This window comes from Oenanthe melanoleuca, chromosome 2, assembly GCF_029582105.1.
Source record: "Oenanthe melanoleuca isolate GR-GAL-2019-014 chromosome 2, OMel1.0, whole genome shotgun sequence".
NCBI lineage: Eukaryota > Metazoa > Chordata > Aves > Passeriformes > Muscicapidae > Oenanthe > Oenanthe melanoleuca.
This window is the reverse complement of record NC_079335.1, coordinates 300,717-324,629: the sequence shown is the minus strand read 5'-3', so window position 1 is coordinate 324,629 and position 23,913 is coordinate 300,717. Positions and strand designations below refer to the sequence as shown.

The 23,913-nt window shown below is 71.0% G+C and overlaps 1 protein-coding gene across 11 annotated transcripts in view; it reads right to left on the bottom strand.

The window, feature by feature from the left end:
• The window catches only part of PLEC (plectin), a 79,771-nt gene extending 56,380 nt beyond the window's left edge, over nt 1–23,391 (bottom strand). For 2 of the 11 annotated variants that reach the window (XM_056485785.1, XM_056485786.1), the window contains exons 1-2: nt 23,308–23,391; nt 17,972–18,149 (exon numbers count right to left, since the gene is read on the bottom strand). In XM_056485785.1, the coding sequence (XP_056341760.1) occupies nt 17,972–18,131 (160 nt within the window). In that variant the 5' untranslated portion in view covers nt 18,132–18,149; nt 23,308–23,391. Of the gene's footprint in view, nt 1–4,220; nt 4,361–6,208; nt 6,681–10,061; nt 10,130–15,855; nt 15,953–17,971; nt 18,150–23,307 lie in introns of those variants that run through there. The other 9 variants (XM_056485792.1, XM_056485795.1, XM_056485797.1 and 6 more) reach the window with 5 other exon arrangements.
• Nucleotides 23,392–23,913: the final 522 nt, after the last annotated feature.

The following is a 23,913-nucleotide window of genomic DNA, read 5'->3' as shown; positions in this document are numbered from 1 at the left end:
AAGAATGGCACAGACATGGAATCGGGCATGGCATGGCATAGACACAGGCATGGCAGGGCATGGCACAAGAATGGCACAGACATGGCACAAGAATGGCACAGACATGGCACAGACATGGCACAGCACAGGATCCCCGGTCAGGGTGGCACTGGAGCACTCTGAGCTCCACAGCCCGTGCCAGCACCCGAGTACTGAGGGGGCAGCTGCAGCAAGGCCCAGCCCTGCACGGGGGTCTCGGGGGGGTCTCGGGGGGCTCTGGTGCCAAACCCACCATGGCACAAAACAACCAGGCTGAACCAGGCCGGCAGCCAGGGCTGGGCACGGCACGGTGCCACCCCACGGCTCAGCCCCACCGCGTCCCAGCTGTGCTGCGGAGATAAGGAACCGGGGGGGGCCGGGAGGGGGGGCAGAGCCGGGGCGATAGCAGCCGGTGAGCGGGGAACCCCGCCCGGACCGGGACACGCGTCCCGGGGATGCTCCTGCCGCGCTTCCCGCAGCTTCCCGCGGCCCCGGGACCCCTCCCGCGGCTCCGGGACCCCTCCCGCGGCTCCGGGACCCTTCCCACGCCCGCACCGCCGCGGGGACCCGGGACAGCGGCGGGAAGAGCTTCCCCAGGGCCGCCAGGGGCGGTGCCGGGGGCCGCGCCGGGGATGCCGCGGGTCGCCAGGCACGGCCCCTCGGGGCCGGTGAGTCACCGCCGCGGCCACAAACAGCAGCCAGAGCCCGGCCTGGCACCGCCAGAGCCGCCAGCGCGGTGGAAAAACTGAGTGGAGAGGAAAGGGGGACACGGGGGGGGTTCCCAAACCTCCGGGGCCCCCGCCCGCTGCCGCCACGTCTGTGGCAGCCTTGGAAACCGGAGCGGGGCCAAACAAACAGCGGCATCCTGCTGCCAACAGCGGCCGGCGGGCTGCCGAGCCGTGCCTCACCCTGCCGAGCTCCCGGGACTCTGCCCCATAGATCTGTGCCACCACAGCTCTGTGTACCCCACAGCTCTCTGTGCCCCACAGCTCTGTGCCCCCCCAGCTCTCTGTGCCCCACAGCTCTGTGTGCCCCACAGCTCTGTGTGCCCCCACAGCTCTGTGCCCCCACAGCTCTCTGTGCCCCACAGCTCTCTGTGCCCCCCACAGCTCTCTGTGCCCCCCACAGCTCTGTGCGCCCCCCACAGCTCTGTGTGCCCCACAGCTCTGTGCCCCCCCAGCTCTCTGTGCCCCCCAGCTCTGTGCCCCACAGCTCTGTGTGCCCCCCACAGCTCTGTGTGCCCCACAGCTCTGTGCCCCCCCAGCTCTCTGTGCCCCCCACAGCTCTGTGTGCCCCCCACAGCTCTCTGTGCCCCCCACAGCTCTGTGCCCCCCCAGCTCTGTGTGCCCCCCAGCTCTCTGTGCCCCCACAGCTCTGTGTGCCCCCACAGCTCTGTGCCCCCCCAGCTCTGTGTGCCCCCCAGCTCTGTGTGCCCCACAGCTCTCTGTGCCCCCCACAGCTCTCTGTGCCCCCACAGCTCTCTGTGCCCCACAGCTCTGTGTGCCCCCCACAGCTCTGTGTGCCCCCCCAGCTCTCTGTGCCCCCCCAGCTCTCTGTGCCCCCCACAGCTCTGTGTGCCCCCCCAGCTCTCTGTGCCCCCCACAGCTCTCTGTGCCCCCCACAGCTCTGTGTGCCCCCCACAGCTCTGTGTGCCCCCACAGCTCTCTGTGCCCCCCCAGCTCTCTGTGCCCCTCCAGCTCTCTGTGCCCCCACAGCTCTGTGCCCCCCCAGCTCTGTGTGCCCCCCCAGCTCTCTGTGCCCCTCCAGCTCTCTGTGCCCCCCAGCTCTGTGCCCCCCACAGCTCTCTGTGCCCCCCCAGCTCTCTGTGCCCCCCCAGCTCTCTGTGTGCCCCCCACAGCTCTCTGTGCCCCCCCAGCTCTCTGTGCCCCTCCAGCTCTCTGTGCCCCCCAGCTCTGTGCCCCCCACAGCTCTCTGTGCCCCCCCAGCTCTCTGTGCCCCCCCAGCTCTCTGTGTGCCCCCCACAGCTCTCTGTGCCCCCCCAGCTCTGTGCCCCCACAGCTCTCTGTGCCCCCCAGCTCTGTGCCCCCCACAGCTCTCTGTGCCCCCCACAGCTCTCTGTGCCCCCCCAGCTCTCTGTGCCCCCCCAGCTCTCTGTGTGCCCCACAGCTCTGTGTGCCCCCCCAGCTCTCTGTGCCCCACAGCTCTGTGCCCCACAGCTCTGTGCCCCCCCAGCTCTGTGTGCCCCCCCAGCTCTGTGCCCCACAGCTCTGTGCCCCCACAGCTCTCTGTGCCCCCAGCTCTGTGCCCCCACAGCTCTGTGTGCCCCCCCAGCTCTCTGTGCCCCCCCAGCTCTCTGTGCCCCCCCAGCTCTCTGCCCCCCCAGCTCTGTGCCCCCCCAGCTCTCTGTGCCCCCCCAGCTCTGTGCCCCCCCAGCTCTCTGTGCCCCCCCAGCCCCGCGGGCACGGACAGAAATTCCGGCTGCGGCGTCCCCAAAAATCCGTGTCCTGGCACTGTGCCACCAGCGACACCCGAAACAGCTGGAACAGCCCCTCGTGGGCACCGGGAAACCCACCCGCGGGCACCGGGAAACCCACCCGTGGGCACCGGGAAACCCACCCGCGGGCACCGGGCAGCCCCCCGTCCTCTCCAGGAGGATTTCATGAGCAGTGCTCAAAGCAAATCCACCACGGACACCGGGAAATCCCTTCGTGGGCACCGGGAAACTCCCCACGGGCACCGGGAAACTCCCCGTCTCCCCCAGGAGGGTTTCACGCACAGCGCCCAAACCAAGCCCACCGCCCCGGAGCGGCACGGGGACCACCGGGGGGACCCCCCCGAGCTCCGGAGGGACCCCAGGAGCGCCCCCCCGGCACAGGGACCACCAGGAGCCCCCCGGCACAGGGATCACCGGGGGGACACCAGGAGCGCCCCCCGGCACAGGGACCACCAGGAGCCCCCCGGCACAGGGATCACCGGGGGGACACCAGGAGCGCCCCCGGCACAGGGACCCCAGGAGCGCCCCCCGCACAGGGATCACCGGGGGGACACCAGGAGCGCCCCCCCGGCACAGGGACCACCAGGAGCCCCCCTCAGCACAGGGACCCCAGGAGCGCCCCCGGCACAGGGACCACCGGGGGGACACCAGGAGCGCCCCCCGGCACAGGGACCACCAGGAGCCCCCCTCAGCACAGGGACCCCAGGAGCGCCCCCGGCACAGGGACCACCGGGGGGACACCAGGAGCGCCCCCCGGCACAGGGACCACCAGGAGCCCCCCGGCACAGGGATCACCGGGGGGACCCCAGGAGCGCCCCCCGGCACAGGGACCACCAGGAGCCCCCCGGCACAGGGATCACCGGGGGGACACCAGGAGCGCCCCCCGGCACAGGGACCCCAGGAGCGCCCCCCGGCACAGGGACCACCAGGAGCCCCCCTCAGCACAGGGACCACCAGGAGCCCCCCGGCCGCTCCCGGCTCCCCGCGGGATGACGGCCCCGGGCAGGTGCGACCTTGGGGGTGTCCTCGGGGCTGGACCGGCGCCAGGGACAGTGGCCCCCCCCCCCTTTCCCGGGGGGGCTCCGGCCCGGCCAAGGTGCCCTGCCCGCCTTGTCTGGCACCGGCCCCGGGCCCGGCGCTGGATTCCAGCGGGCCCGGAGCGGCGGCAGCCCCGTGACGGTGCCGGTGCCGCGCACGGACTGACGGAAACCGCGGCCACCGCCCCGGGAAGCGCCGCGGGCAGGGCGGGGCGCCTCGGGTGCGGCGGCTGCCGGGGATGCGCGTGGGGGGCTCACAGGACCCCCCCTCAAACACCCGCATCCTTCCCGGCCCCCCCCGTGTCACCAGATACCCGTCCCCAAAAATATTTGGCGGCTCCACGGCTCGGGACGGGGATGCTGCGGGGGGGTTTGGGCAGCGCCAGGAGCTGCTGTGGGAGATCCACTCGTGAAGGTGGCAGAGCGGGGAGGGGGCGTGGGGCACTCGGGGACCACCCTGTGCCAGTGCTGAGTCACCCCTGGGTACCACCGCCCCCGCCCCCAAAAACCAGCACAGCACCCCCCTCCGCTTACCCCCCACCCCAATTTGGGAGGGTGGGTCCCCCTTAAATCCCCCGAGGACCCTCCCCACGCACTCGGGGCTGCAGGTGTGTGGGTGGCTCCCCCCTCCCCGGGCCGGTGGGCGGGGCGAGGGGCCGAGCCCAGCGAAGCGCGGGGGGTGGGGAGGGGGCGAGCGGAGCCCAACTCACCGGCGCCCCCCGGCTCGTCCCGCCGCCGCCGCCAGTACCAGACCAGGGCGAGGGATGCCGCGTGTCCCGCGGCCACCAGCGACGGGAACAGCGACCCGCTGTCCTCCATGGGGGACACGGCACGGGCTCGGCACCGGCGGGTCAGGGACGGAGCAGCGCCCGCCCCCGCGGGGCAGCGCCCGCTCCGCCTTAACCCCTCCCGAACCGCGGCCTGGAGACGCCTCCTGCCGCCGCACCGTGTCCTGTCCCCCCCCCTCCATTCCGCGTGCCCCCCCCGGAGTGTCCCCTTCATATCCCGGCTTTTTATATCCCGGAACAACGCGCCCCGGCGGCGCCAGCCCCCCCCCAACCTATCCCCGTTCTTTCCGCAGCCCCCCCAGTCTCACCCACCCGGTACGACCTTCATGGGCGGGCAGGTGCGGGACTCAGGTGCGGGACAGGTGCGGGACTCAGGTGCGGACAGGTGCGGGCAGGTGCGGGACTCAGGTGCGCAGCGCGGAGCGAGGGCGCAGCGCGGCTCCGCCGGTGGCGGCGGGGGCCGGGGGGGGGCGGGCGCCGATATAAATAACCGGGGCCCGTCACCCAGCCCGAGTTAGAACATGACACGGGCGGGGGCGGGACGGGGCCACCGCGGCGGCGCCCCAGGACCCCCGGAGCCCCCGGCAGCGGGGCGGTGGCCAGCCCATCCCCTCGGGGGTCGCCGTGGCATCGGGATTGAGAGCCCCAGCACGGCCCCGACCTCGCAGGAGGCCGGACCCACGGGCAGGGGGGAAAATGGGGCTGATGGGGGGCACAGGGATCCCCCCCGCCCCGCGGGGACCCCGCAATTCCCCGCTGCTTCGCGACCCCGTCCCGCAAGCCGCGATTCCAGGCCGGGTTTTGCGGCAGCGGCTCCCGGGGCGGAGGGAAAACCCGGAGCCGGATCTGCTGGCACGGAGGGACTGGACGGGACGGCCGGGGCTCCGCGATCGCGTCCCACGCGTGGATCGGGCGGCCAGCGGAGCCCGGCGGGAGCTGTGACCCGCGGGCCGGAGCTCGGGGAGCCCTCCCGGCCCACGGGACGCGGAACCGGCACCCACGGGGCAGCAGCGGCCCCCCCGGCGGCCGGTGACTCACGGCGCTGGCACAGCCAGGGCCCGGCGCCTCCGGGCTGGAAACTTGGCCCGGAGGCGGCTGCCCACGGCCACGGGCTGAGTCACAGCCCGCGGGGACCGGGGGCCCTCAGCGCCGCCCCGGAGCGGCACCGCAGCTGCCCCGCCCGCGGGGGGGTGGCTGGGTGGGACGCCGGGCGCCCCGCACCCCCGGCGGGTCCAGCTGCCGCCGATCGTGTGTCGGGATGGATCGCGTGTCGCCGGGGAGGCGGGGTTGGGGACCCCCCCCCGGCAGTCACAGCCCACTCCCCACAGCGCTGCCCGCCCCAGCTGCCGCCGTCTGTCCGGCCCACGGGGGGGGGACGGGACCTCGGGGTGCGAAATCCGCGCGGAATGCTTCCCCCCACCCGCCACGGCTTCCTGAAGCGCTGCTCCGCACGGCACGGGCACCCCACGGCACGGGGACCCCACATCACAGCACATCACAGCCCCCCACGGCACAGCCCCCACAGCACATCACAGCCCCCCACGGAACAGCCCCCACATCACATCACAGCCCCCCACGGAACAGCCCCCACAGCCCCCCACAGCCCCCCACAGCCCCGTTTCCCCACGGCCTCCCCGCCCTGGCACAGCCCCGGAGGGTGGCAGCAATGTCACCCCTGTCACCCCACCAGCCTTTTGGGGACCCCACGAAGCCGCCCCGCCACACCCCGTGATCCCGCAGGGACCGGTCCAGCCCGGAGGGTCCCCGTGGGGTCGGGGGGGGCCACGGTGAGCAGCCCCCAGGGCCCGGACAGCGCCGGGGGCTGCAGGGACCCCCCACCCGTGCTCGGGGACTTGTCCCCCGACAAAAGAGGGGCTCGAGTGCCCCCCACCCACCGCAGCACCAGGTACCTGTGGCCGGGCCGGGCCGGGGGGGCGGCTGGGACGCCCCCAGCCCCGCGCTGACTGCGACGGGCTCCAGGTGCCGCTCGCCCTCGTCCCTCCTGCGGTAGAGCAGCCGCTCGCCGCCCGCCGGGCGCGCCCGCGGGGTGCGGGGCTCGGCCCGGGGGGCCGCGGGCCGCGGGACGCGCTGCAGCGAGCGCGGCACCACGTCGGGCGGCAGCCGCAGGTACCGGCGCAGGTGAGCCACGCCCGCGTCCGTCAGGTACCAGTAGAGGTGTCGCCAGGCCGCCGTCTGGCGCACGAGGCCGCGGGAGCGCAGCGAGGCCATGGCGCGGCGAACCTCCACGTTGGCCACGCCGGGCAGCTGCGGGTGGGGGCGCCGGGGGCACCCGTCCCGCTCCCCGACCAGGACACCCTCGCGGAACAGCAGCTCCAGGATGGAGCGGAGCCGCTCCAGCGGCATCAGCATCCCCGCCACCATGGCGCGGCGCGGCTCGGTTAGGCTCGGCTCGGCTCGGTTCGGTTCGGCTCGGCTCGGTTAGGCTCGGCTCGGCTCGGCTCGGTTAGGCTCGGCTCGGCTCGGCTCGGCTCGGTTCGGTTCGGCTCGGCTAGGCTCGGCTCGGCTGGGCTCGGCTCGGCTCACCCAGCACAGCCCGACTCAGTCCGCAAGGCACAGCCCAGCCCGGCCCAGCACTGCCCAGCACGGCCCAGCCCAGCCCAGTACGGCCCAGCACAGCCCGGTGCGCTCTGCTCCAGCCCGGTACGGTCCAGCACGGCTCCAGCCCAGCCCAGTAAGGTCCAGTTCGGCTCGGTGCAGCCCAGTCCGGCCCGGCACGGCCCGGCGCGATCCGACACGGCGCGGCGCTGGCTGCCGGCACGGCGGGAGCGGCTGCAGCTCCACCCCCGCTCGGGGGGGTCGGGGGGGCCCCGGGCCCGGCCCTGACTCACCAGCGGCCCCTCCCCGGTTCCAGCTCCGCCCGGGGGGGACACGGCCGGACCCGCCTCCCCTTCCACCCCCCCGGCCCGACCCACCCGGCCGGTTCCTGCGTGGGAACCCCCGCGGGTCCCGCCCCGCCCCCGCCCCGGGACCGGCCCCGCGGGGTGCCCGGGGGGACCCCGAGCCAAGGGCGGGGGGTCCTTGGGGCTTGGGGGGGACCCTGGAGCTCAGGGGGAGGGGTACACTGAGCTGCGGGGGTCTCTGAGCTCGGGACAGGACCGTGGGGGGGGGTCCCTGAGAGGGGGGAGACCCTGAGCCGGGCACGGCGCCCCCAGACTCGTCCCCGCACCCCGAAGTGCCGCGGGCGGGGGTCGCGCGGGGGACGAGCAGGTGCCCGGGCAGAGCTGGGTGCCACATCCTGCCACGTCAGTATCTGCGCTGCTCCCCCATCGCCAGGGGGACCCCACGGCCCTCCCGCAGCGCCCGGCGGTGCCACGGGCGCGGCGGTGACACGGCGGTGCCACAGCGGTGCCACCCGCGCCACGCCCTCCGCCCGCCAGCTGGGCACGGGGCAGCTGCCACTGCCGGAGCCCCCCGTCCTGCCCGGGCACCGAGAGCCGCCCTGCGACCCCCATGGGGCACCGAGACCCCCACGGGGCACCGAGAGCAGGCGTGCGACCCCCACCCGGACCTCGGGGACCCCCGGGACCGCCGCGGGAAGAGCCCCGGCACCGGGGACCCCCCCTCTCCATGGGGACCCCCGGGTTGTGTGTGAGGGGGGAGCGGGAGGAACTCCGTGGGATGAACTGGGGGGGTCCCCCACGCTGCCCCGATCCCAGGATCAGAGACCCCAAAAGGGGAGGAACCCCCCCAAGCCCCCTCAGCACCCCCCGAGCGCAGCGAGGTCGGGGCTCAGCGATGCCGCACCAGGAGCCCCCCCGCAGCCTGGGGGAAATGGGGGGACACCCCCCGAGCACCCCAGTCCCTGCCCATGGCACTACTGGGAAGGACAGCGGGGTGCACTGGGATTTACTGGTGGGGAGCAGCGGCCCAGGAATGGGGGGCGGCTGTTTGTGGGGTGCTCCCCCCACAGCTGCCAGGTCCGGGGGACCCCAAACCCACGGGGGCCCCATCACGACTTGCACGATTTGGGGGGACAGAACGGGGCTCCCAGCACCGGGACACCCAGCAGAGCTGCTGCAGGGCACTGGGAGCACTGGGGGGGCCCGGAGCCCCACAGAGGGAATCCTTTGGGACAGCATCGCTTGTCTGAGCCCCGCAGCGCCCCAGAACCGCAGCGGGGCGGGACGGACAGCGAGGGGGGCTGGGAGGGATGGGGGGCAGGGATGGGGGGCAGGGATGGGGGGCAGGGATGGGGACAAAAGGGGGCAGGGATGAGAAACATGGGGAGCGGTAATAGGGAGTGATGGAGGAAGCGACGGGGGCACCTCCTGTCCCCCCCGCCCCCCGCCCCGCACCCCCAGCCCGCAGCGGGGTCACGGCCGCGCCGGCGGCTCCCTGCGGGAAATGCCGCGTCAGCGCCCGCCGGGATGCGCCGCGATGTGACAGCGGGGCCACCGCCAGAATCGCACTGCCATCCATCGCGATGTGACAGCGGGGCCACCGCCAGCATCCCCCATCCATCGCGATGTGACAGCGGGGCCACTGCCAGCGTCCCCCATCCACCGCGATGTGACAGCGGGGCCACCGCCAGCGTCCCGCCGGGATGCACCGCGATGTGACAGCGGGGCCACCGCCCCCCCAAAACCCCCGCGGCCACCGCGGCTGAGCCCCCCGCACCGGGCCCGCGGCTCCGCATCCCGCGGGCACCCCCAAACCCGGTGCTGTGTGCGCGCCCCTCACCCTAAAACCAGCTCACGGAACCCCAGGGAGGGGCAGCCCCCCCAAATCTGGGGCGTCCAGCGGCGTCTGGCCGCGGGCCCGGCGCTGCCGTCCCGGTGCCGGTGCCAGCGGCGGCTCTGGCGGGCGACCCGTGCCCAGCAGAACAAAGCGGCGGCTGTTGGCGAAGGGCACGGCGGCCCCAGGCGGCTCCTAATGAGGCCGGGCCCGCGGGGGGTCCCGGTGCCGGCGCCGGTGGGGGTGCCGGTGCCGGGATGTTTCCCACCGAAAACTCAGCCTGGCCACGTCCCGGGGGGGACACGAACCGGGGTCCCGTCTCTGGGGTCTGCGGCACCCCCACAGCCGAACCTGCCGGGGCTCATCCCGAACCTCGCCGGGATCATCCCCATCCCCCCGAGCTCCATCCCATCCCACCCCGATCCTCGCCGTGTCCTTCCCAACCCGACCCTCCGGCTTCACCCCGATTTTCTCGGGGCTCCATCCCGATTTTCCCGGGGCTCCATCCCGATTTTCCTGGGATCCATCCCGATTTTCCCGGGATCCATCCCGATTTTCCAGGCTCTATCCCGATTTTCCCGGGCTCCATCTCGATTTTCCAGGCTCCATCCCGATTTTCCCGGGCTCCATCCCGATTTTCCAGGCTCCATCCCGATTTTCCCGGGGCTCCATCCCGATTTTCCAGGCTCCATCCCGATTTTCCAGGCTCCATCCCGATTTTCCCGGGGCTCCATCCCCATTTCCCCGGGTCCCTCCCCTCCCTCCGGGCTCCGCTCCAGCCCGACCCCGGCCGCGCTGCGGGCCCCGCGGTGGCTCCGTGCCCGCTGCGGTGACACAGGGGCCCGGTGGCCACCGGCAGCCCCGTGACCGAGCCCGTTCCTCACGGCCGAGCGCTCCGGGAGCGCCGCTGGCACCGGGACACTCCGTGTGACACGCGTGACCCCCGCGCTGCGACACTGGCACAGCGGCGCTGCGGGACGCGGGTCTGTCCCCCCGGGACGCGGGTCTGCCCCCCCGGGACCCCCCCGGGACCCCCGGGACCCCCGGGACCCCCGGGACCCCCGGTACCTTTGAGGGAGGCGATCTCGTGGTGGATGCCCCGCGCCCCCTCCATGGCCGCCCGCGCTCCCGCACGCTCCGGCCGCTCCCGCAGCCCCGGGGGGCGGCTCCGCCCCGCCCCCGCCCCCGCCCCGCCCCCTCCCCCCGGCCTGGCCCCGCCCCCTGCGGCACCGACACCGCCCCCCCAGCCCCCACCCCCCGATCGGCGGCTGGGACCGGAGCCGGTGCGGCGGAGACCCCTCCCCATCAGAGACAAGGCAGCCCCCCACACACAGAACAGACCCCTCCCCACAGCACAGACCCCCCCCCCACAGCACAGACCACCCCCCACAGCACAGACCCCCCCCCCACAGCACAGACCCCCCCCCCACAGCACAGACCCCTCCTCACAGCACAGACCCCCCCACAGCACAGACCCCCCCCCACAGCACAGACCCCCCCCACAGCACAGACCCCCCCCACCCACAGCACAGACCCCCCCCCCCCACAGCACAGACTCCCCCCACAGCACGGCCCCCCTCCCCCCCACACAATGTGGCCACCGTGGCCACCAGCCAGGGGACACTGGGGGGCCCAGCACTGCCACTGCGATGTGGCCAGCAGCCAGCCCTGGGGACACCAGGGGGACTGTGGCATGGCCACCAATGTGGCCACCAGGAGGGACCCAGCACAACCACACCGTGGCCACCAGCCACCCTGGGGACAGCAGGGACCCAGCAGAGCCACCAATGTGGCCACCAGCCCCCCTGGGGACAGCAGGGACCCAGCAGAGCCACCAATGTGGCCACCAGCCACCCTGGGGACAGCAGGAGGCCACCACTCGGCAGCCACCACAGCCACTGGCCACCACACTGAGGACACTGGCCAGTCTCCAAGGCCCAGGGCCATCGGGGACTCCAGCACGGGCACTGCTCTGCGGCCACCACGGCCACTGTGGCCAGCAGCCACTGCCAGACCCGCGGGGACACCGGGAGGGACCCTGGCATGGACAGCAGGGGGACACCAGGGACATGTGACAGCCACTGTGCACTGCTGGGGACACTGCCCTGTGACCCCTGTGACCCCAGGGACACTGCACTGTGACTCCTGTGACCCCTGTGACCCCCAGGGACACTGCACTGTGACCCCTGTGACCCCTGTGACCCCGGGGACACTGCACAGTGACCCCTGTGACCCCAGGGACACTGCACAGTGACCCCTGTGACCCCGGGGACACTGCAGGGACACTGCCCTGTGACCCCTGTGACCCCGGGGACACTGCACAGCCCTGTCCCAGGGCCCTGCTGTCCCCACAGGTGACAGGTGGGTAAGCACCGTGCCCAGCCTGGGGCACAGCTGCCACAGGGACAGTGGCAGCGGTGACGGTGGCAGTGGTGACAATGACAGTGGTGATGGTGGCAGTGGTGACAGTGACACTGGTGATGGTGGCAGGGGTGACAGTGGCAGTGGTGACGGTGGCAGGGGTGACGGTGGCAGTGGTGACGGTGGCAGTGGTGACAATGACAGTGGTGATGGTGGCAGTGGTGACAGTGACACTGGTGATGGTGGCAGTGGTGACAATGACAGTGGTGATGGTGGCAGTGGTGACAGTGGCAGTGGTGACAGTGACACTGGTGATGGTGGCAGGGGTGACAGTGGCAGGGGTGACAGTGGCAGTGGTGATGGTGGCAGTGGTGACGGTGGCAGTGGTGACGGTGGCAGGGGTGACGGTGGCAGGGGTGACAGTGACACTGGTGATGGTGGCAGTGGTGACAATGACAGTGGTGATGGTGGCAGTGGTGACAGTGGCAGCGGTGATGGTGGCAGGGGTGACAGTGGCAGCGGTGATGGTGACAGTGACAGTAGTGGCAGTGGCAGTGGTGACAGTGGCATTGGTGACAATGAAAGCCGTGATGGTAACAGTGGTGACGGTGATGGTGACAGCAGTGGCAATGGCATTGGTGACAGTAACAGCAGTGGCATTGGCATCGGTGACAGTGACATTGGTCACAGTGCCCCCCAGCCCGGCCCCAGTGCCCGCTGCCCCCTGGCACAGCCGTGGCTCCCACGGAGAAGGTCGAGGTGCCGTGTCACCTGCCACCTCACCTGTGTCACCTGCCACTGCCACTGTGTCACCTGCCACTGCCACAGTGTCACCCTGCCACCGCCCCTGTGTCACACTGCCACTGCCACTGTGTCACCTGCCACTGCCCCTGTGTCACACTGCCACCTCACCTGTGTCACCCTGCCACTGCCACTGTGTCACCTGCCACTGCCACTGTGTCACCTGCCACTGCCACAGTGTCACCCTGCCACCGCCCCTGTGTCACACTGCCACTGCCACTGTGTCACCTGCCACGCACCTGTGTCACCTGCCACCACCGCTGTGTCACACTGCCACTGCCCCTGTGTCACACTGCCACTGCCACAGTGTCACCCTGCCACTGTGTCACCCAGCAACCACCCCTGTGTCACCTGCCACTGCCACAGTGTCACCTGCCACTGCCACACTGTCACCTGCCACCTCACCTGTGTCACCTGCCACCACCACAGTGTCACACTGCCACCGCCCCTGTGTCACCCTGCCACCACCACTGTGTCACCCTGCCACTGCCCCTGTGTCACCTGCCACTGCCACTGTGTCACCTGCCACCGCACCTGTGTCACCCTGCCACCACCACTGTGTCACACTGCCACCACCACTGTGTCACACTGCCACCGCCCCTGTGTCACCCTGCCACTGCCCCTGTGTCACCTGCCACTGCCACTGTGTCACCTGCCACCGCACCTGTGTCACCCTGCCACCACCACTGTGTCACACTGCCACCACCACTGTGTCACCCAGTCACCGCCCCTGTGTCACCCTACCACCGTGTCACCCTGCTACTGCCACCGTGTCACCTGCCAACACCAACGTGTCACCTGCCACCGCTGCTGTGACACCCTGCCACCACCAGTATCACCCTGCCACTGCCACTGTGTCACCCTGTCACCGCCCCTGTGTCACCCTGTCACCGCCCCTGTGTCACCCTGCCACTGCTGCTGTGTCACCCTGCCCGGCCCTGCTGGCCCAGCCCTGCCATCCTCTCCCCTGCAGGCAAACTGTCCTCGGGCCACTCGGCCACCGGGTACCTGTGCCCACACCTGGGCCAGGGCAGCAAACGGGACACAAGGTGGTGACAGGAGACCCCAAACCTGCCAGGACCTGTCAAAGGGGTGACAGGAGACGCCAGGCTCAGTGCCACAGCCACCCAGAGAGGTGGCACTGCATGGGGACACCAAACCCTGGCACTCAGTGACAGCAGTGACACCAAACCTGGCACTGAGTGACAGCACAGTGACACCAAACCTGGCACTGAGTGACTGTGCAGTGACACCAAACCTGGCACTGAGTGACTGTGCAGTGACACCAAACCTGGCACTCAGTGACAGCAGTGACACCAAACCTGGCACTGAGTGACTGCAGTGACACCAAACCTGGCACTGAGTGACAGCACAGTGACACCAAACCTGGCACTGAGTGACTGTGCAGTGACACCAAACCTGGCACTGAGTGACAGTGCAGTGACACCAAACCTGGCACTCAGTGACAGCACAGTGACACCAAACCTGGCACTGAGTGACAGCACAGTGACACCAAACCTGGCACTCAGTGACTGCAGTGACACCAAACCTGGCACTGAGTGACAGCACAGTGACACCAAACCTGGCACTCAGTGACTGCAGTGACACCAAACCTGGCACTCAGTGACAGCACAGTGACACCAAACCTGGCACTGAGTGACTGAAGTGACACCAAACCTGGCATTGAGTGACAGCAGTGACACCAAACCTGGCACTGAGTGACAGCAGTGACACCAAACCTGGCACTCAGTGACAGCACAGTGACACCAAACCTGGCACTCAGTGACAGCAGTGACACCAAACCTGGCACTGAGTGACTGCAGTGACACCAAACCTGGCACTGAGTGACAGCACAGTGACACCAAACCTGGCACTCAGTGACAGCACAGTGACACCAAACCTGGCACTGAGTGACAGCAGTGACACCAAACCTGGCACTGAGTGACAGCACAGTGACACCAAACCTGGCACTGAGTGACTGCAGTGACACCAAACCTGGCACTCAGTGACAGCAGTGACACCAAACCTGGCACTGAGTGACTGCACAGTGACACCAAACCTGGCACTCAGTGACAGCAGTGACACCAAACCTGGCACTGAGTGACAGCAGTGACACCAAACCTGGCACTGAGTGACTGCACAGTGACACCAAACCTGGCACTCAGTGACAGCAGTGACACCAAACCTGGCACTCAGTGACAGCACAGTGACACCAAACCTGGCACTGAGTGACAGCAGTGACACCGAACCTGGCACTGAGTGACAGCAGTGACACCAAACCTGGCACTGAGTGACAGCACAGTGACACCAAACCTGGCACTGAGTGACTGCAGTGACACCAAACCTGGCACTCAGTGACAGCACAGTGACACCAAACCTGGCACTGAGTGACAGCACAGTGACACCAAACCTGGCACTCAGTGACAGCACAGTGACACCAAACCTGGCACTCAGTGACTGCAGTGACACCAAACCTGGCACTGAGTGACAGTGTGGGGACACCAAACCCAGCCCGTGTCCCACAGCACCAAACCCCTGCCCCAAGCCAGGTGGGATCACGTGGTGACACCAAACTTGCCATCACCTGACCAGGTGCGGTGACACGGTGGCACCAAACAGCTGCCACAGCACCTGCAGCAGTGAACCTGCCAGGACTTGGTGAGGTGGCACCACAGTGTGACACTGAACCTGCCAGGACCTGGCGAGGTGGCACCACAGTGTGACACTGAACCTGCCAGGACCTGGCGAGGTGGGAGCACAGTGTGACATTGAACCTGCCAGGACCTGGCGAGGTGGCACCACAGTGTGACACTGAACCTGCCAGGACCTGGCAAGGTGGCACCACAGTGTGACATTGAACCTGCCAGGACCTGGCGAGGTGGCACCACAGTGTGACACTGAACCTGCCAGGACCTGGCGAGGTGGGAGCACAGTGTGACACTGAACCTGCCAGGACCCGGCACGGTGTGACAGCGCGGTGACAACGAACCCCTGCCAGCACCTGGCACGGTGACACTGAGCTCCCACCCCCCAACCGAGCCTCACCAACCCCCCCCGGTGCCCTGACCCCCCCGAGGGGACACCATCCCCCGAGGGGACACCCGCCAGGCTCAGCCGCGTCCCCACAGCGGGACACGGGCACTGGTGGCACTGGGCTGTCCCCACCGCCCCCACCCCGGGTCCCGCTCGCGTGGGGACAGCGCGACCCCCGGCGTGGGGCCGGGCGGGGGGGGCTCCCCCCGCGGCAGCGCCGCTCCCATGTAAGGGCATGGCCGAGGCTGTGCCGCGACACCAGGGCGCCCCGGCCACGCGCGGGCACCGGGGGCACCGCGGGGCCACCCATGCCACCCGTGTCACCCGTGTCACCCGTGTCACCCACGCCACCGCCCAGCTCCGCGCGCCCCCGCCCCACAGCAGCCCCCCTGTCCCTGGACACTCTCAGCGACCCCCCCGCCCACCGCGGCTCCCCCAAATCGCTCGGAGGGGGCGCAGGCACAGCCCCCCTGTCCTGGGCTCCGAGCCCCGCTCTGGGCAGCGCCCCGGGGGTCCCCGCGTGTCCCCCCCGTGTCCCCCCCCGTGTCCCCCCCGTGCCCGCCGTGCCCAACGTGCCCAATTAAGGGAATGAGCGGCCGCGCTCCCCCCGCGCTCCCCCCGCGGCCGGACCCCCCTGCGCCCCCCGGCCGGGGCGGGGGTCCCGTACCCTTGTAGCGCTCCCGCACGTCCTCGTAGGCCTGGATGAAGTCCTGCTCCTCGGGGGCGGGAGGGGGGCCGGCGGCGGCCATGGCGGCGGTGGGGGGGCGAGGGTGGGGGGCCGGGCCGGGGTCCGGGGTGGCCGGAGGGTCCGGAGTGTGTCCGGCGGCTCGGCGGCCCCGCACCCCGCGGCTGGGCAGGGGCACGGGACAGGGACGGGACAGGGACGGGACAGGGACGGGACCTGCCCCCGCCCAGCCCTTTAAAGGAGCCGCCGGACACCGCCCCCGGCGCGGCGTGACTCACGGACACGGCACCCACGGACACGCTGCGGGGCAGGGGGCGACTGAAATCCCCCACGGCCCCAAACGCGTCACACGGTGCCGGGGATGTGGCCCGAACCCCGATTGTGCTGGCCCCGTCCGTGGGGCGCCCACGGGTGCCCAGAGGAGTGCGAGGGGTGGGTGATGAGGGACTGGGGGTGCAGTGACAGGGTCAGAGTGGGGCTGGGGGGGCAGTGACAGGGTCACTGTGGGGCTGGGGGCGCAGTGACAGGGTCAGAGTGGGGCTGGGGGTGCAGTGACAGGGTGAGAGCGGGGCTGGGGGCGCAGTGACAGGGTCAGAGTGGGGCTGGGGGGGCAGTGACAGGGTCAGAGTGGGGCTGGGGGCGCAGTGACAGGGTCAGAGTGGGGCTGGGGGTGCAGTGACAGGGTCAGAGTGGGGCTGGGGGGGCAGTGACAGGGTCACTGTGGGGCTGGGGGCGCAGTGACAGGGTCACTGTGGGGCTGGGGGTGCAGTGACAGGGTCAGAGTGGGGCTGGGGGGGCAGTGACAGGGTCACTGTGGGGCTGGGGGCGCAGTGACAGGGTCAGAGTGGGGCTGGGGGCGCAGTGACAGGGGTGGGTGTGGGGCTGGGGGCGCAGTGACAGGGTCAGAGTGGGGCTGGGGGCGCAGTCACAGGGTCACTGTGGGGCTGGGGGCGCAGTGACAGGGGTGGGTGTGGGGCTGGGGGTGCAGTGACAGGGTCAGTGTGGGGCTGGGGGTGCAGTGACAGGGTCACTGTGGGGCTGGGGGCGCAGTGACAGGGTCAGAGTGGGGCTGGGGGCGCAGTGACAGGGTCACTGTGGGGCTGGGGGCGCAGTGACAGGGTCAGAGTGGGGCTGGGGGCGCAGTGACAGGGTCAGAGTGGGGCTGGGGGCGCAGGTGATGGGGGTCATTTTGGGGCTGGGGGCGCAGGTGATGAGGGTGAGGGGTTCCTGCTGCACCCCACAGCCGGCGCAGGGACCCCCCCATTCGCACCTTGACCCCCCCCACCCTCGCTAGAGGGACAGACCGGTCGCCCCTTCCCCACACAGAGACCCCCACCCCGGTGCTGGGCACAGGGACGTGACGCCCCCCGTGGCCCAGCAGCCCCATGAGTTGGGATTTTTAAAACCGGGGGATTTTTAAAACCGAGGGATTTTTGAAGCTCCGTCTCCCTGTGCCACCCCCGAGAGCCACCGAGGGGCCCCCACCGCGGCCCCCCAACCCCCCCCCGCCCCCGCAGCCAAATCCCAGCCGTGGGCGAGCTGGGGGGGGGGGGTGACACAGCGGCCCCATGGGACGGGACATCGTCATCCCTAAAAATAGAAATGGAGACTAATGCCCCGAAACTCGAGCGGGGACAGCGCGGGGGGGGCGAGGAGGGACGGAGGGAGGGAGGGAGGGACCGGGAGGGAGGGACCGGGAGGTGTAACGGAAATAGCCGGGGGGGAGGGTTCTGTGTCGGGGGCGGGGGGGAACGATGAGGATTTTTTGGGGACGCGCTGGAAGCCGCATGGGGACGGCTCGGAACGGCTCCGCACAGCTCTGTACAGCTCGGCACGGCTCGGCACAGATCCCCGCGCTGTGTCACCCCCCGGCCCGCGTGGGACTTCCACGGCATCGCCCCACGAGCTCTCAGGCACCTCCGACCCCTCCATCCTGAGTCCCCGGGGTCACATCCCGGACCCTCGGACACGTTCCAGACTGCCGGACAAGTCCCGGACCCCCGGACGAGTCCCGGACCCCCCACCCCGGCTCAGGCCGAGCCCCCCAGTCCCGGCCCGGTTCCCCAGACCCGTCCCGGCCCCGCCGTCCCCGCCGTACCTGCGATGCGGATGACGGCTCTCTCGGCGGGGTCCAGCACGGTCCCGTTGCCCGCGGCCGCCTTGGCTCGCTGCGAGCGCTGGTGCTTGCCCAGGTTCCAGGGCAGCGTGTCCCCGGCGCCGGGCGAGCCGCTGCTGCCGCTCGAGGTGTCCTCCGCCATCGCCGCCGACCCCGGCTCCTGCGGCAGAGGGGGGCGTCAGGGACCGGGACCACCGCCTTCGTAAACTGGGGACCCCCGGCACCGGGGCACCAGGGACCCCCAGGACCGGGACCACCGACTTCGTACGCTGGGGACCCCCGACACTGGGACACCAGGGACCCCCCAGTCCCGGCATGGCCACCTCCTTCCTCCTCGCCCCAGAGACCCCCGGGACCGGGACCATGGGCTTCGTACGCTGCGACCCCCGGCACAGGGGACGCCTGATATCGCCACTGCCCTTCTCGCCTCAGGGACTCCCGGCACCGGGGCACCAGAGACCCTCCCCCGAACCCCGGCATGGCCACCTCCTTCCTCCTCGATCAGAGACCCCACGTACCGGCACCATCGCCTTCGTACGATGGAAACCCCCGGAACCGGGACACTAGGGACCCCCGGTATCGCCACTGCCTTCCTCCTCGCTCTAGGGACCCCCGGTACCGGGACCACCGCCTTCAAACGCTGGGGACCCCCGGTATCACCACTGCCTTCCTCCTCGCTCTAGGGACCCCCGGTAGCGGGACCACCGCCTTCAAACGCTGGGGACCCCCGGTATCGCCACTGCCTTCCTCCTCGCTCTAGGGACCCCCGGTAGCGGGACCACCGCCTTCAAACGCTGGGGACCCCCGGTATCACCACTGCCTTCCTCCTCGCTCTAGGGACCCCCGGTATCGCCACTGCCCTCCTTCTCGCCTCAGGGACCCCCGGCACAGGGGACCCCCGGAATCTCCACCTCCCTCCTCATCGCCTCAGGGACCCCCAGCATCAGGGACCCCCGGTATCGCCACTGCCCTCCTTCTCGCCTCAGGGACCCCCGGCACAGGGGACCCCCGGAATCTCCACCTCCCTCCTCATCGCCTCAGGGACCCCCAGCATCAGGGACCCTCGGTATCACCACTGCCCTCCTTCTCGCCTCAGGGACCCCCGGCACCGCCGGCCCCGGCTCCTGGCAGAGACACGGTGCCGGGGACACCGGGCATCGGACACCGGGCACCGGCACCGCGGCACCGGCAGCGCCCGCGCGCCCAGGCCCGGTGCGGCACACGGCAGAATCACGGAGGTACCGGGACCCCTCGGGACAGCCCCGGGGGAGCGGGGCCCGTTCCGAGCCGTGCACGGACACGATCCCCACGGGGCCACCGCGGCCATGGCTGGTCCGGCACCGGGAACTCGCCCGGGAAAACAGCCAGAGCGAAGCCGTGCGGGGCAAGCCCGCACCGGAACAGCAGGGCGGCGCTCAGGCCGGCTCCGTGTCCGGGGTTCGGCCCGCGGGTCGGTGCCGCTGCAGCATCTCGGTACCGGGAGTGCTCCCAGGGGAGCGGCACGGAGGGCGCCGGGAGCGGCGGGGATGGCTCTGAGATCCCGGTAGCTCCGTGGGTGATTCTGTGATCCCGGTAGCCCCGCGGGTGATTCAGAGATCCCGGTAGCTCCGCGGGTGGCTCTGAGATCCCGGTAGCTCCGTGATCCTGCCCTCTCCATCCCGGCACCTCCGCCATCCCGCCTCCATCATCCCGGCACCCCCGCGATCCCGCCCCCGCCATCCCGGCGCCTCCGCCATCCCGACAGCTCCGCGATCCCGGCAGCTCCGCGATCCTGCGCCCCGCATCCCGACACCTCCGCGATCCCGACACCTCCGCGATCCCGGCAGCTCCGCCATCCCGACACCTCCGCCATCCCGACACCTCCGCCATCCCCCTCCGCCCCAGCGCCGCCGCAGCCCTGGCACCGCCTCGGGCTCGTTCCCCCGGGAGCCGGCGGCACCGGGCGTTTGCCGCGGCCCCGGCGCCATTTGCAGAAGCTCCGAACCCGGGAACGCCACCGGCGCCGGCACCACCGGGCCCGGTACTCGGAACCACCGGCACCAGCGGGCCCGGTACTCGGAGCCACCGGCACCACCGGGCCCGGCACTCGGAACCACCGACATCACCGGACACACCGACACTCGGACCCACCGACATCACCGGGCCTGGTACTCGGAACCACCGGCATCATCGACATCACCGGGCCCCGAATTCGGACCCACCGACATCACCGGGCCCGAATCTGGACCCACCGGCACCACCGGGCCCGAATCTGGATCCACCGGCATCACCGTCCCCGGCCCTCTCGGCACCGCGGGACCCCAGCGTGACCCGCATCGCCGGCGCCCCCAGACCCACCGACACCCCCGGCCCCCCGGCAGGGGGTGCAGAGGGGGGTGGGCGTGGGGCTGGCGGAGGGGGCAGGTGGGGGGAGCAGGCGGGGGCGCCGTGCCAAGCCTGAGTCAGCGGCTCCATCGCCCACGTCCCGCCCCCACCGCAGCCCCACACGCCGCCTCCCCCCACCACAGGGACCCCCCCCCGCCCCCAGACTCGGGGATCAGCACCCCAACACCCCCAGAAGACCCTCCTGCACCACGCCGCAGCCCCCAGCCCCCGCGGCTCCTGCAGCCCCCCCATTCCTGCGGCATCCCCCAAACCTCCCCCTCGCCTCTCCCAGCCCCACGGGGCAGTGGGTGAGGGGGGTCCCACGCGCGGGGACTCACCGAGCGCCACGATGTCCGCCGAGACGCCACGGGGGGGCATGACCGGGGGGAGGGGGGAACGGTACCGGCACCGGGAGGGCTCCGGAGCGGGGGGGAACCGGCACCGGTACCGCGGGGGCTCCGGGGGAAAATGGCCCCGGGGGCTCCTCCCGCACCGGCACCGGCACCGGCACCGGCTCCGGCAGGGGCGGGGCGGGGGGCGGGCAGCGGGGGGCGCCTTATCTCAGCGCCCCACCCTCCACACCCGGCCCACCCGGCGGGGGAGGATTAACCCGGAGCAGCGCAGCCTGCGCTGGGTGTAACCCTGACCAGTGCTCCCAGTTCCGCCAGCATGGCACGGGTTAACCCGGAGCAGCACAGCCTGCGCTGGGTGTAACCCCACCAGTGCTCCCAGTACCGCCAGCATGGCACGGGTTAACCCGGAACAGCACACCCTGCACTGGGTGTAACCCCACCAGTGCTCCCAGTACAGCCAGCATGGCACGGGTTAACCCGGAGCAGCGCAGCCTGCGCCGGGTGTAACCCACCAGTGCTCCCAGTTCCGCCAGCATGGCACGGGTTAACTGTGACCAGTGTGCCCAGTACCGCCAGCATGGCACAGGTTAACTGTGACCAGTGTTCCCAGTACCGCCAGCATGGCACGGGTTAACTGCGAGCAGCGCACCCAGTACACTCCCAGTACACTCCCAGTATGCAGAAGGTTAACCCTCCCCAGTACACCCAGTACGGAGAGGATGAACTCTCCCCAGTATAACCAGTATGGAGAGGGTTAACCGTGACCAGCGCTCCCAGTACCCCAGCAGGCAGGGGTAAACTGACCAGTACTCCCAGTACCTCCAGTTCGGAGAGGGTGGCTGTGACCAGCACACCGAACTCGCAGGGTTAACCCTGACCAGTGCAACCAGTGCGGAGAGGGGAGCCCCGCCCCGCGGAACTGGGCCCGCCCGCGCTCCCGCTGGGAAATCCCGCAGCCGCTCGGCGCTCCCGCCCCGGCCGGGCGCTGCGGTGGGCACGGCTCCGGTACCGGTACCGGCACAGCACCGGCACGGTACCGGTACAGGGCTGGTACAGCACCGGTACAGCATAGGTACGGTACCGGTACAGGGCTGGTACAGCATCGGTATGGTACCGGTACAGGGCTGGTACAGCATCGGTACAGCACCTGCACGGTACCGGTACAGGGCTGGTACAGCATCGGTACAACACCGGCACAGCACCGGCACGGTACCGGTACAGGGCTGGTACAGCACCGGCACAGCACCGGTACAGCATAGGTACGGTACCGGTACAGGGCTGGTACAGCACCGGTGTGGTACCGGTACAGGGCTGGTACAGCATCGGTACAGCACCTGCACGGTACCGGTACAGGGCTGGTACAGCACCGGTACAGCATAGGTACGGTACCGGTACAGGGCTGGTACAGCACCGGCACAGCACCGGTATGGTACCAGTACAGCACCAACACAGCATCGGTACAGCACCAGTATGGTACCGGTACAGAACCGGCACAGAGCTGGTACAGCACCGGTACAGCACCGGCACGGTACTGGCACAGAGCTGGTACAGCACTGGCACAGCACCAGAACACCGGCTCGGGCCCCAGAACGGTTTCCCGGTTTCCCGGTTTCCCGGTAGCACGCGCCACCGCCGGCTGCCGCATTCAGAGCCCGGGCGAGCTCTGGGTGGCGGAGGGATGAGACGGGAGCCCCAGTTCGGCCCTGGCACGGCCCCGGCACAGCCCTGGCACGGCCCTGGCACGGCTCCGGCGTGGTGCTCACACCCTGCCGGGCCACCCGCCTCTGTTCCGGCCGGAGAGCAGAGCCCGGCTGCGGCCACCGGCACGGCGGGAGGGCGGATGGGGAGGATGGGGAGGATGGGGAGGATGGGGAGGATGGGGAGGATGGGATCACTGTGGGGCTGGGGAGGATGGGGAGCCAGGCATCATCTGTGGGGTTGGGGAGCCAGGGATCCCCTCTGGGGCTGGGGAGGATGGGGATCCCCTGTGGGGCTGGGGACTGGAGTCAGGGCCGGTTACTGAGGATGGTGGCGGGGACCAGTGCCGGGGACCGGAGCTGCTGCCCAAAACCAGAGCTGCTGCCCGGATCTGAAGCTGGTACCAGGAACTGGAGCCAGTGGGAAGCAGAACTGGTGCCAGGAACCAGAGCCGGTACCGGGAGCTGGAGCTCCCGCTGCGTGCGCACACCTGGGTGCGGGCACAGGTGGGCACAGGTGGGCACGAGTGTGCCCGGCCCTGGCACGCCCGGCTCAAGCAGCGCTGTGAGCACGGCACAGGAACACACCTGGGCACACACACCTGGGCACACACCTGGGCACACACCTGGGCACACACACGCACTGGGGGGTCTCGGGGGTTTCAGAGACTCCCGGTGCCCCCCCCACATCCAGCTGCATCACGCGGCACAGCCCCGGGACCCCCAGCCCCAAACTGATCGCGGGCCAAACTCACCCCAGCACAGCCGCCCCCACCCCGCGGGGCGCAGAGACCCCCGAACCTCTCGCCGAGCTCGGGGCGCTCTCCCGGCTCCCCGGGACACCCGGTGCCCGCCGTGGCACCGCCGTGACCGGGGCTGAAGCTCGGACCCCCGCCCGCCGTACCGGCGCTGCCGCTCGCTCCGTCCGTCCGGTCCCGGCGCTGTCGCAGCCGCTCTGCCGCGGTCATGTGCCGGTGGCGGCACGGGCGCAGGGAGCGAGTCCCCCGGCCAGAGGCGGACAAAGGGCCCTTTTCACAGCGCTGGGCCCCGCGGGCCCCTCGGCGTCAGGGGACAAAGGTCCGGCACGCTTGGCACCGGCGGCGCCGGGCGCTCCCCGCCCGGGGCACGGGGCAGCGGGCGCTGCAGAGGGGCGGGCGTGCGGCCAGGACCCCCCGGAACCCCCCGCACCCCCCGAACCCCCTCGGCTCTCACCTCCACCCCGCTGGCGCCACGTGCGCGTGGCTGGCACGGCTGGCACGCCGCCCGCCGGGATCCCAGCGGGGCTGGCACACGTCAGCGGGGCTGGCACTCGCCACCGGGGCTGGCACTCGCCACCGCCGGCCCTGCCCTGGAACCGCCCGAGCCCGCGGGGCCGCTGCTGCCACACCCGTGTGGAGTCCGCAAAGGGGCGCGGGGGTCACACCCGGCTGGGGCCTGGGGCGGGTCGGAGGGCACGGACAGGGGGGCTGCGCGCCCCTCCCTCCCCCCGCCGCTGCCTCCTGGAGGGTCT